The sequence below is a fragment of the Corticium candelabrum genome, chromosome 16 (assembly GCF_963422355.1).
Source record: "Corticium candelabrum chromosome 16, ooCorCand1.1, whole genome shotgun sequence".
NCBI lineage: Eukaryota > Metazoa > Porifera > Homoscleromorpha > Homosclerophorida > Plakinidae > Corticium > Corticium candelabrum.
In genome coordinates this window covers 4,869,427-4,883,640 of record NC_085100.1, presented here as the reverse complement: position 1 = coordinate 4,883,640, position 14,214 = coordinate 4,869,427, and the positions used below count along the sequence as shown (strand labels likewise).

The following is a 14,214-nucleotide window of genomic DNA, read 5'->3' as shown; positions in this document are numbered from 1 at the left end:
AGTACATCACAAGCTGTAGAAGAACACAGAAAGTCAATTAAGATCACACATACAAATCTTACCACCCTGCTAAATTCAATTACAGCTGCCCATTTCGAATAACATGTAACACTTTCTACTTCATATCGTTCTACACGATCATCAACTAAATCAATGCAACGACGACAAACAATCTAGTAAGATTTTACATCAATTTCATTCCATCATCGATGAAAGAAAGCCATTTCAACATACCTGCATAAAAGAGTACATACAACATACACATGGTATCTGAGGCAATTGGGTAGATTTAGTCAGCACTGAATTTAGGTTAATTAGTTAAGTATGCCATCTTGTCGTACCGTATGCGTCGGCAGATGTGGCGTATACGTAAAGCGGCCATCACGACCGCAAAAAAAAAAGAGCAAACTTATCCATATATACTAAAACTGACTTGCGCACACTAGAGCGTGAATGCCCTGGACCAGTGGTACATGTACAGTCCACAATTGCAAGACGTTTACCACTGTTGTAGCTACCTCCTATGTCTTTGTGCACGTGACTTATTAGATCTGCTGAATAGGTTTGTTACAGAGCATCCAAAAGAATGCTTTTATCTGACTTGAAATCCGAGACAAGTTCAGGTCGCCTCACGTCTACCTAATTGTGATACCTTTACGAAACAGACTAGATTACTGTCGATTCTTGGAATTTAGTTTCGAACTTGCATGTTTCGACTAATAGTCCATGGGCCAAGGTCAAAAAAAGGCTTCAGAAAACAAGTCCCATTCCACCCTCGTGAAGACACAAGTTTCTTATCACCAAATGATAGACATGTCCAAGTACAGCATTTCTGCACTTGTCCCCCGTTGCGAAAAGTGTCCGTTTAGCTGTAATTAAATATTTTAATTTAAGCAGCGCTGACGGTCCGTTGTCCGAGGTTGCACCATACGTAGTAGCATTCAAAAAACGTTTGGGAACTAAGTAAATTATTTTCTACACCAAAGTCAGCCCAATATTGCATTTCTAATTTAGTAATACCACATTTCTTACATAAAACTCTCAAAATTGGCAGCTATATGTCGCTGTGATATGTACGCTGTCAATCCCCCGTCTGACGATACGCTGCTATCTTAACTTAATTAATTCTCAGCAGTATCATCACTATCACTGTAATCATCGTCGTCGTCGTCGCCGTCGTCATCATCATCAATAGGAGCAATAAGAATATCTACAGCATTGGTGTCGTTCTCTCCCCGGTCACAGTTACTGCAATTCTCGCATCGACAGATTTCTGTACACTTCAGTTCATTTTTAAAACAACCGCAGCGATTGCTGTCGCGACCAGTTTTGCAGCTGCAGTTGAGTACTTCTAGAATTGCATCTGGTGCTGGAGGCTGGCTCATCGACTTGATTTCTATTTTTTCTGTCCATACACAATCCAACCGTGTCCATTACAACTTCCGACGGGCAGGAAAGGCTTGGAGAGCATGTTTCCAAATGTAGACTTGGTAGTTGGTCCGTTTGACGTGCAGTGACAGGGCATCGGCTGTTGGGGGGAGGTTCTGGCACGCAGGAGCCTTAACACAAAAGATTTTGTACCTTGCTTCATTAATAGATGTACAGTTCTGTTGTCCATACAGTCGACAAACAAACAATTCGCAACTTTTTTGAGTGCCTAAAGAGCATTCAGGGGCTACTCCTAGTCTTGCCATGCCTGCCTGAATTGTAGGATCTTTTATTAGAATTTGAAAAGACCGTTTTTTGTCTTTACCATAGAATGCACTCGTAGTATCGCAACCAGTGAATGCATGATATCCTGGGAGAGAGTTGCATATTTCTGTTCCAAGCGCGTGGGCTAGCCTCGACAAATGCACGAAACGCCGCCGGTCCTTGGTACCCGTTAGCCACAGTAACTGAACATGACGAAAAACATCCAAAGAGGCTGCATATATGCCAATGACAGCAACGTCAGTGTCTGGAGATTTGATGATGGTAGTCGATTCTCTAGATCGTGCAGCCTGCGCAGCGTGTAGGAAGAGTCTTGTGTCTGCCTCCTCGTGACAGCACGTTAGCTCAAGAACCTCTGACCGCGATGCCTGTTCACCGTCGGTAGATGTCAAGCGGACACAACCGGTTCCGGAACAAAAGTAAAAATTAATGTTTTTGAGCATCCTGCTGTAGCAAGTAGAAGTCCACTCGTTTACTAAAAAGTCCCACAGAGCACTCTTGTTGTTTCCAGAGCTTAGGTACTTCTTCCACTGCTTTGGACATCGCTGAGACTCATTAATACTATGGGAAACAATAACGCCGGTAGAGGCACGCTTGCTACGCTCTGGGTCTTTGATGGATACAGATGGATACCGATCTATGACAAAGTCAACACGAGAAAGCTGATCGTGGTCGCGAGTGCCTAATACTGAGCGAAGAATTTGAAAAGCAAGATCTCGAAAAGTGCCAGTAGGCCTAGTAAGTGATTGAATGGTAGCCATTGCGTCGACTAGCAGTGCTGCTCTGCTAATGTTTTCTACCGGGGAGCCATAGCTTTCCAAGAGAGGCAGTAAAGAAGACTTGGTTGTTTATTCACATTACCTTGCGGTGAAGCCAAACTCGATGGCAGTGGACTTAAGGAAAACGAAAGGACCATCCGCAAGTCAAGATTCCTACTCGTCGAAATTGCCAACGTTTGTGAAAAGAAGCTCCTGTTAGCCTTTATTGCTAAATCACGAGAATTAGCTCTGACTGTGACTGTCTTGGCCATCGATGAGAAAGTTTTCAGCTTCAACTCTTGTAGCTTGTCAAAAAATCCAACACTGCTACTACACAAGCGTTCGTGAACAAACTTCTCGGCATGTGTGCTTCCTATTTGGTACGCTTGCAAGAGGTCGTTCGCGACGTCAGGTGGAGCCATTATTCCAGATGAAATGTTCACAACGCAGCTTGACGCCTCAAATGGGTTAGACCAACATTCAAGCGTACCAATTACACTCCGAACATCATCTTCGTCTCGCTTTATTCGCGTCAAATCTTTGTGTCGCTTGCTTCTATTAGACTCTTTTGAAATGCCAGCCAAACTGTGGCAAGCCGCAGTTATGGCTGCACGGTCATGTGCCGTGGCGACCCATCTCTGAACGGCTCCGCATCTCAGACTACTACCAATAACTCCTCCTTTGGTTTTAGTATCGCGATTTATAGATTGTTCGATGGCCATGTCAACGGGTACTTGTGCGAAGACGTTAGGAGACCTTTGGACAGCAAACTCTCCTGCTTCTAACAGAGCGTGAGCATCTGGATGAGTTTCTGCAAGAGAGACCATGCCGTACCGGTAGACAGTGAGATACCGACAGTAGTTTGCTCTGTCGTATGCAAACATCCACGGTATCGTGTCGTGAAGGCATTGCAAGTGGAGAGACCAGTCTCCAATCCGAGTGGAACGAACAAACTGCAGCAGTAGTTCAATCGTATAGCAGTACGACATCCAAAACGCTGCCGTCTGTCCGCGATCAGAATCGGTAAACTTCATGTACGCAGATTGTATACATTGAAACTGTTTTGAAGACATCATTTCTGCATAATTGGCCTTTGAGGGACTCGGTCGTAGTGTCCTAGTAGCGTTCCATCAGTCTAGGTCCTTGTTATTCTTCCAATGTCCGCCTCCTTGTAGACATCCTTTTACGTGATGGTCAGTTCGTAGAAACGAGAAACATCCGTGTTTGTTCTATCTAGATCCGGTGAGGATATGCTACTAGAGTATATACAAATATACCGTGTACAAAGGCTAGAAGCAAAACGAAGGCGCGTTCACACTAGAGCAGCCTTGACTCAAGGACACTGGAAGATAAAGGCGAAAATATGGTACATGTACATCTAGATAGCTAGCAGAGTCGCTTGACTAGCTATGAACGTAGGTGTGAATACAGCTGAGTTTAAACAAGACTTCGCAAACGAGGATATAAGGCTACTAGGCACTCAGTGTAAACGCACTAGAAGTCTTTGCTGACGACGGCAAGAGAAACAGCATTGCCGCTAACGCACGTTAGTGCAGAGACTTGAGCGCAATCTGTTCGTGTTTTTCCAGTCTCTCGTTATGTTTTGAATAGCTGCTGCCTAAATGCTCATATATTTCTTCTTCAAGTTAATGTTATGCTTATAAATGCTAGAAAACAGAGTCTGCCCTCGGAGTACAGAGCGTACTCGCTGTCAGAACCAAAAATAGGCAAATGCAACCGAACGGACAACATTCGCGAAGGGGGACAAGTGAAGAAATGCTTTAAATGGATTCCTCTAACGTTTCGTAAAAGAAATGTGTGTCTTCACGAGGGTGGAATGCAACTTCGTCTTTTTGGGACCTGGCCCACAGACTATAAGTTATACACTCTAGGCCAATAATATATATTTATTATAAAAGTAAAGTACATATGGTTTTTGAATACCTCGATCTGTTTGTAGAACATCCTAAAGGTAATTTATTCATTGTGAAATCATAAATAAAAAATATCGCCGCATCATCTCTCAGCAAAATACTGGATGTTCCAATTCGCCTCCACGGGTTCATTTGTACGCAGTGTAGATGTGTACAAATGGCGCGGTACCTCTGTCAAAAGTAGAATATATCTAGAGACTAGAGTGTACTATACTAGATATACTTAGACATGAACTAGACAATGAGACTGTAGCATGAGATGATGAGATAAGGCAATAACACAATGAGAGTAGACAACTAAATGAGACAACGATGAGACCATGAGAAAACTAATTAATTAAGGCCGTGACCGTGCGTAAGATGAGATGCTGAGATTGTCGCATGCAGCTAATTTACATTAATTAAAAAGAATTTAGTTTCTTGATACTTTTAGTTCGAGATCTTGTTTTTGTAGTGTGATTGCAAGTAATTCAAGACTGCGTCACATCAGTCCTACTTTACGTGCTTAAATAATGTTTAATTACCTCCGCCAAGCAGGTTACTTTTTAGTTCGGTTTGTTTGTCTGTTTGTCTGTTTGTCTGTTGGCTAGAACACTGCAGTTCTGTACAAATTGTAGTTAACAAAATTTTACCAGATGTTGGTCTTCATGTTGAGATAACGATACAATAGCAAGTATGAAGCTCTTTGCCTATAGAGGTAATGCATTTAACAAATGCAAAGATTCGTTGAAGATTGGATTGTTCGAGTCAAGATGAACTAGTAGATAAGTTTCGCAATCAAACTATGCGATCACGTCAGAAAAACTGTCCTGAATATGCATGCTTCCAGCTGTTGCATGACCTATCATGCAATGGTTAAAAGTGACTTTGATTTTGTAGCGGATTCGGTCTCACCACGTAAAACGTCCGTCGAACTATACACGTGCTAGCGGACTTGATCCGCCGGACACAGCTGGACACAAACAATTCTTTTTAGTTGGACACTGAACGTGCGTCGCAGGTTTGGTCCCTCTAGTAGATCAGGTCGGGAGAATAAGCATACAGAATAAAGTTTGCTTGATGTCGAATTCGCATTGCACGAACACATGCATGCATGTGCGATGTTTCACTAACAGTGCAGTTCGACCAAATTAATACGAACGACCATTTTAAAGTCTATAAGAAATTCAAGCAGGCGTATACCCATGCAGGAATAAATCTTTAAGACATGCATTGGTATTCAATCTCACACAAGTCTTGAAGAGACACGCTGTACACCTCAATGCGAGTGGACTAACTAGAAAAGAAGCCCAATATACCGTATCGCATGATTACAAGTCAATCAAGTAACAACAAATCCTTTACATAAAACAGTTTGCGCGGACTTGTCAATAAATACAGGCCACACAAAGGACTTAATTTCAGTAGATGAAGAGTTCGCTGCATAAGACCGGCGGTGACGAGCAGGATTGTAAGACTTGTCCGCAACAGTAAAGCTGAGAATCACAGGCTGAGTTTTGACATCCCACATGAAACTTATACACTCTTTCACAAAGGGTGCTACTATATCTCGCGCCGCTGGTGTGCACAGGTCTTTATCAAAGCTCTCAAGATGCTGACATACATTCTGCACAAAAAATATAGCTACAATTTTATTCAACAGTTGCAGAAATGCAGACGGTCATTCTATCCTAGTATTTATGACATCTATAATACATCCATCACCCACCCACCCCGCGCGTGCGCACGCACGCACACACACACACACACACACACACACACACACACACACACACACACACGCAAGCACGCACGCACGCACACACACACACAGCAGCAGCAGCATAATCCTAAAGTTATAGCTGTTAGATTCGCAAACTGTGTAAATTAGATTCTTCAATCTAACGACAGTGTGTATTTGTGAAGCCCAGAACAAGAAAGTGCTTTCTGCATATTGTGAAATTTTCCAGATTGCACACACAAGCACGTCGTACAAGACTTGTACATGTATGTCAAGTATATGGGTACAAATACCATATGCACGTAAGGGTACATTCATCAAACACACTCAAATCACACTATCCGTAAGCTATGAGTATCACTAACCTCAAGTAAAGGAGAATCAAGAAAGCTTAACTGCTTATTTGAGTAAGCTAGTAGACTGCATACACACTTCTTTAGCAACTTCTGCACATTGGAATGCTTTGCAATTACTGTTTCATCAACAGATAAACACTGACAAATGTTTCCTTGTTTCTTCACAAAAAACTCATCGGTTTGTCCCTCAACTTCCTAAAAACTTGAAGTATATTATCGCAACTCAAATCATAACAAACGAATACTAATACTAACCAAGAATAATTTAACAACAAATTGATTTATACGTTCCTCTGCTCCATCCAACCTCTGCTCCTTGGCTACAACTTCAAGATGATCAGCAACAGCTACACATGTATGACTAGTGTACAACTCCTCAAAGTGCTTGGCAAGTTCCGATGGTCGTCTTAGATCACTAAGAACCTCTACAGCACCACGACTTTCAACGAGGTACCTTGCTTGCTCTTCGAGTCTAAAATTCACATTACACTCATTTGTGATTCTAAAATTCTATATTCAAAGTATCAGAGATGTCTACGATCAACATTAAAGTTTACATCCAAACACTCAGTCATATCATAGCCACTAAACCATATCATATACTGTCTTGTCCTTTGCCACTAAAATATGTTGGTTAACAATAAAAACAACATTTACACACATTTTAATGTGTTAGTTAAAGAATGCCTACACTCAAGTACCAGTAAATCAGTAACTATATAGATAAACACACCACAAATTATTGATTTACGTTCTTAGAATGTCTCTGCTTCCACTTCGCAACAAAAATGACTGTTAGCAAAAAACGATGCTACATGCAACTTAAAAGCAGCAATAATTCAAATATCAAAACAAGTGTGACACTTATGCAATCTTTACAGAGTCAATAAACACTTCCCTTCTCACAAAGATGTCTACTACTCACGTCATAGTGTCACCTGACCAGATATCAAACTGATACACAACTCTACCAACAAAAGCTCATTTTACATGTAACTGAAAGACTTGCCATTGCCATCCAGCTGACCTCATACAAACAGAAATCAAAAGAGAAAATACACAATATAAATTTGGCAGTCAAACAAATACACATCAGCTTGGTTTGCATTACATGCAGCCTACATATGGCAGACTTATAATTACAATAACGTCAAATATTTTCCCTGTACCTTGCCTGCTCTCAGAAGTCAAATTAAACATATATATTTGAAAACGTTTAATTTGAGAGGACAAGCAGAAACACAAATTATGCAAGTAGTAGTATTTGTCCAAAAATCAGAAAAAATGGGATAGTCTGCCCAGATCACCTACCAATCACCAAGCACCCAGTCAACAACTGAAGTCACTTAACTGTCCTTCCCTCAAAAAAAAACAGCAAAACCTCACACATTAGACAACTCAAGAGCTCCCAAAATCAGGCCATATGGTTATATGTCTTTTGGGTGTTTCGTATGGTTTTAAAGTCTTGCTCTTTTGCCTGAAGTTTCCATTGAGCTAAGAAAACTCTTGAATGCCACCCGTCATGCTGCATGTTATAAATCATCCCACCACAATAACAACAAACATCAGGATGACACCAACTCTGTAAAACGCACACCTAACAATTTACGACTATTTGTGTCAGCCAAGAATCTGTATTCTCTGTGTCACTAATCAAGTTCCTATCTCACCTATCTTACTTTAACTGTTGTTTTATTAATTAATTATCTCCCTCCTCCCTCCCTCCCTCCCTCCTCCCTCCCTCCTCCCTCCCTCCCTCCTCCCTCCCTCCCTCCTCCCTCCCTCCTCCCTCCCTCCTCCCTCCCTCCTCCCCCCTCCTCCTCCCTCCTCCCTCCCTCCCTCCTCCCTCCCTCCCTTGTCACTAGTTATGTCAGAGTTACTGCCAACTGAATTGCCCGGATTCTCTTGAAATTGGTCACAGAGCATATTTAGCACAGGTGGTGTAACAATGATATCTCCTTCAACGCCTAGATCCTCAGCTCGTTTCTCCCATCTTCCAAAAACTTCAATGGCTATAAGCCAGAAAAGGTGTCCAAGATTGTTCGATTTTAGTAAATATTTTTCAGACTTCTCTTTCTCCTTTGCAGATGCAGCAAATCCAGTTTTCTCACTGCTGCCTGCTAGATTATCTTGGACTACAGTAACAGTAATATCCAGCAGCAACTTTTTTTGCCATCATGGTAGTTGTACACTGCTATGTCTGAACATAGAAGACACGACCTTGATAGTTCTTCTAGTGTCTCCTCCACTTTGTTTCCCCACTGACCATATACCTCAAAGGCAATGGGATGAAACAAGTACCCTAGATTTGTTGACTTTACAAGGTATCGCAATCTTTCTCCCTCTCCTTCTCAGCACAGCAAACCAGGTTTAATACAACTGGAACTGATTGACTGTTTTGCCAAGGGGTGAGTAATGGTTACGTCTAAAAGGAGCTTTTTCCATTTCTATAGTTGTATATGGCAATGCCCGAACGTTGCTTACATGTATTCTCAAATTGCTCCATCAACTCTTTCCGGCAATGAAATCCAAGAGATTTGGACATGTCATAGAGGCAGTCGAGTACGTTGTCATGTCGTTTGATTGGGCCACCGCCCCACTTACACCTCATGGCGTGGTATCCTTCAACATCTATTGGTTGACCACACTAGGCAACACAACGATCCAAAGATTGCAAGCATGGAATGGTTTTACCAAGTCGCAGACAAACAGCGTTGACAATGTTGGCATTGCTGAGAGTCAAATGATGCGAACTCAATATTGCATCCAGCCAAGCCCCAGAATTTGGACCACCACAACCTTGTATTCAGGCTTGATCATCACTATTGGTGCAATGTTGTAAAACCTGGTTAAGCTCAACAGCTTTTTTGGCTTCATGAAGTTTTGCCTGTAGTTTCTTTGGAGCATCTGGAAGTTTTGATGTACATGATGTACATGATAACACTTTTTGAGTATCGTCAAAGGACTGGTGGAAACTTGCCAAAGCACTTGACAATTCACTGAAAACTTGAGGCTGTTCTTTGTCATTGACTCTCATAAGGTTATCACAAAAACTACTCAGACGACCATCACGATGAGGGAGATGGCCTAGTGTGTTGGACCAACCTCCAAGAAAGGCCTCAAATGTAGAATGCTTTGCAGACCAAAGACCAAATCCTCCTTGTTGAATGTCAACTCTGAGCTGTGAGGATTCAAGAGCATTGAGAGAACCACATCCAACAATGTTTCGAAAGTCTTGAGAACCATGGTATCATGTGGGTTCACCGCACCAGATATCAACAATGGTGGAACAGTTCAAAGAAAATGAGTAATCTTGGGAACTGCACAATACCGTAAATGCACAATACTGTAAATGCACAATACCGTAAAAGCAGTAATGCAGACTGCATGCTATCTAAAAGAGACAACTTTGCTAAACAGTCACTTTCGCACTTCACTATCTCTATGCACTTTCCTTGACAAAAGAATCTGATCCCACTGGAGTGCCCAGTATTTCTAATCTTTCATCTCTTAAGGGTATAGGCAGACCCAATCAACTATTCCTGAAGGACAGTAAGCCTCACATTAATCTTCTCTCAAATCCAATCCGATGCTGGCTAGTTTGTCTTTCATCTCAACAAGACGAACACTACCTCTTGTTTGAAACAATGATTGTGGCGTCATCAAGGTAGCATGGAATCAAGACTTTTGAGTGCCTCTGGCTGAGCTTCTAAATGACTGAATGTAGAGCAAGGCTGAAGAGGAAAGGTCCTAGAGGATCCCCTTGTGGTACACCCTCCTCAGATAGAATGCTGGTATGCTCACCATCGATTGATACCACCAGTGGAATTGAGTTGATGTAACATTTAGACACAAATAGATGAATCTGCGGAAATGTGCAGCTACTTCTTCCAGAAGGATGTCACGACTAATGCTACTGAATACATTTTCGCTCACTCACTCACTCACTCACTCACTCACTCACTCACTCTCTTTATTCAATTTCACTGGTAAACTCACTCACTCACTCACTCACTCACTCACTCTGTATTTGTTAAAGCAGAAGCTAATCACATTGAACACTATTACAGATTCTCTATCAATTGCCAATAATTGCAGATATTATTTATATACTTAAAGTTTACTAACTTCAATAACACAACATAATTGCATTACAACTCTAAAGATATCTCCACAATCATCTGAAATCACATCCAAAACAACGCAGAGCTTGTGAGGGCTGGCATTTGGTTCCGGATTGTTTTGTCCTACGATTGACATGACTTTGTTGTTAATGAGATCACCATATTTTCTTTCTGAAGACAGACAGACGGTACATTGATCTTTGAACTGATTGAAAGTCATATCATGAGTGGCAGATGCCAGCATCGATGACTCCAGCAACGTGCTTTCTGCATCTTGACTCCAGCAACCGTAAACTTCTAATGCAATAGGAACGAAAAGATGTCCTGGATTTCGTGCTGTCTGAGAGCATTTTGCATTTTTTGGTCATTCTTGTTCTGATGCTGCAAAACCCGCTTTCTAGCTACTACCAGATAAGTCTCTGATACCTCAAGAATGAGTAATAGTTATATCAAGTACAGTAGCAGCTTCTCTCCTTGTTCGTAGTTGTAAATCGCAACGTCAGGTGTCGTTTGTCTTGAAACTGGTCAGTGAGTTCATAGAAAGTGCAAGGACATGGTCATGCCTTCGAATAGGTCCACCACCAAACTTGCAAGTTAACGCATGCCATCATTCGGCGTCAAAATCATGGTCACACTTGGAAATGCATTTCTTGATATTGCTGAGTTGTGGTGACCAAGCTCCTAGTCAAAAAAAGCGCTGCCGTTCAAAATTGGGCAATGGTAGTGTAGGGCTGCAAACTAGAAACAGCATCTAACCACAAACCGGCCGTAGCCCCTTCACAACTACAAATTCGGGCTCTTTCTTCTTTGTTTCACATGTATGAACAAATTCTTTGAAATAGTTGTCTTTTACGTTTGAATCTAACTTTGACTAGAGATTCCTTAGATTTTCTCACTCACTCACTTTATTTCAACCAAATAAGTAAACACATAGAAGTAATTGCAACTCTGTCAACAATTAAATGGAAATCTGGCATGCAATAAAACATGTAAATCAGATATCACTCACTACCAATAACATTCATAAGAACTAGACACTACAACAAAATTCATTCACTCACTCGTTTATTTACTTCAACACCATTTTCATTACAACTTACTCACTCACTCACTTTCACTCAACTCAGAAAAAGGTAATCACAAATGTTAGTAGCTAATTTAGTAAGCTCTGTCAGCATCGAGTAACACTAGAATAGCATACAAGGAAAACATGTAAAACAAGCAAATTAAATCAAATGACTACCCAACCAAGCCCTAGAAAACCACATGAAAACCATACAACTAAAGTCACTACCAAAGTATCCTACTGAAATGGTAAAAGCAGCATCATTGTTTTTGACACACTTTTCACTCACTTACATCTCAATCATTTACAACTAAACAAATACCATGCCACACTATCAACAAACATAGAGATAACCTTCTTTGCATATTCTCCAGCTCACTTTTCATTTCGGCCAATTGCTCCTCGTAATGCCTAGCCACTTCAGTTTTTGCACTAGCTGATAGCTTCCAAGCATCTCTGTCTTCAATTAGTTCTTCAATCTTTGATGGGTCTTTGATATATTCTTCAGTATGTGAACTTATGCGGAAAGCCTTTCCAGGCTTGGTGGTTTTAGATTTAGACAATCTAAGTTTTCTCACGACCTCCTTCAGTTTCTCACATTCGGATTTAAGGACCTCGTTCTCATTTGTCAGTCTCTCGGCTGTTTCTTTCGCACGTTCTTGATCACTGTGCTTTTGTTTGTGCTGTCTTGATAATCCTTCCACTTCTGCTTTTAGAATACTATTTCCTGATATAAGTGTTTCTTGTTCCCTGAGTGTAAGTGCCATTACCTGTTCATACTCATTTATCACTTTATGCAACTCTTTGTTTTCAGTTTGCAGCTGTAAGTTCTGTTCAACAGTGTGTTTGCAAGATTGATCTGCAGTAGTCGTTAAATCAGATTTGGGAATATCAGTTAAAGAAGCACTAGCTGCAAACGTTGTTGAAGAATGACAAGATGTGTGGGCATTTTTCCTGTCACTCTCCAATTGGCTGTTGGCCAAGTCCTCTCTATTTAACACTGATACAGGCTGTGCAACTTGAACATTCATATACTTGTCTCTTATTTCAACAAATGCTCTTTCCACTTTCTCAACAAGTTTTTCACTTAGACTGGAAATGTTATCCACAGATCCCATTTCATCTTTGTGTTCAGAAGAATGACATCGTCCAGCCAAAGAAAACATCCATTCTTCAGCTCCTTGCACTGCCTTTGCAATTCTATTAACATACTGCTGCTGCTGCTGCTGCTGCTGCTGCGGTTCCTCCTCCTCACAGCCTTCCCTAATAGTATCACCAATGCGTTTTTTCATAACTCGCTTTGCCTTTTCAGTACAAACACCAATAGCTCCATTGTACAAGGATAGTAGATCACTAACCTTATCACTAACAATTAAACTGTTTGCTCTGTCACTTGTAGGAATGCCACGTAACACCATTTGACATAGCTGGCATCGCTGTAAAGCTCTCGAATCTAGCTCAACAGCTTCGTTCAAATATTTCAAAGATTTCTTCAGCCCTGTCAGCACTCCATGGACTTCTTTCAAGGATGAATACTGTTTTTGTAAAGCATCAACTGTAGTTCTGCCATCATCTAAGGATATTTTGTCAAATTCACTGTCTGAAACCAATGTCAAAATCCTCTCTATTGAGCTTATTGGTATCATCTCTTTCCCCATCAGCTGATTTAACAAGTCTCTTAAAGAGAATTTACCATATAAAGCAGTCAACTCTGTGAGACGATTTTGACATCTCAGAAATTTCACAGCCAACCGCCTAAATGAAATAAAACGTTCCAGACAAGACTCCACGATCTGTCGTTTTTCTCTTAGCTCGCCATCTTTCTGCATACTTCGAGGTGTACTCTTTGTAGCGTGCAAGTAAAGAGCACTACCTACTACGATGTTCCTCATATCCACGCAATCCATAAGTTTGCCTAGATGTGGATACACGACACGTGAGAACATTTGCAGAGCCCTTGCGCACTCAGTCACACCCATGTTCATCAGAAATGCATCCTCGAAAACAGAAAAAAGGTGAGAACGAAAACCTGTCCTGTCGACGATCGTACAATCCAGAGCTTGAAAGGCGTTTTCGTTACGAAAAAGCTCGCAAACCAACGACCAATCTTTGGCAGATGTGGCATCTATCAGCTGCTGCCGTACTCCAATAACAATTCCTTCTTCTTTCGTACGCAACTTCGTCGCTGTTTCCGTTGAAGCAGCCATTTTCCTCGTCTCTTGCACATCCCTTCTTAGCGCGCGCGAGAAGAGTAGCCATGTATATTACGTCACACATCTAGAGCGTATGTATCTTACGTATACACAGTGTTCTGTACTTGCAAAATATGCAAATAAGCTGTACAGTGTTTTTGTATAGGTAATCCTGCAGAAGTTACATTCAGTTGCAATTCTCTCTACCACTAATAAATGATCGAAGCTGTTTTCGAACTACCGACTTGAGAGCTACGAGCATCTATGCATGTATGTAGTTGTGTGTGTGTGTGTGTGTGTGTGTGTGCGTGCGTGCGTGCGTGCGTGTGTGTGTGTGTGTGTGTGTGCGTGCGT

At 41.4% G+C, this 14,214-nt stretch overlaps 1 protein-coding gene across 1 annotated transcript; it reads right to left on the bottom strand.

Moving 5' to 3' along the window:
* Positions 1-5,530: 5,530 nt before the first annotated feature.
* On the bottom strand, positions 5,531-13,884 carry LOC134192560 (nuclear mitotic apparatus protein 1-like). The gene is made up of 4 exons (XM_062661301.1): positions 12,023-13,884; positions 6,734-6,950; positions 6,488-6,673; positions 5,531-6,008 (listed from the first exon to the last, which is right to left on the bottom strand). The coding sequence occupies exons 1-4, from the start codon at positions 13,873-13,875 to the stop codon at positions 5,724-5,726; spliced, it is 2,541 nt and encodes an 846-aa protein (XP_062517285.1). The 5' UTR covers positions 13,876-13,884; the 3' UTR covers positions 5,531-5,723.
* Between the last annotated feature and the right edge of the window lie 330 nt (positions 13,885-14,214).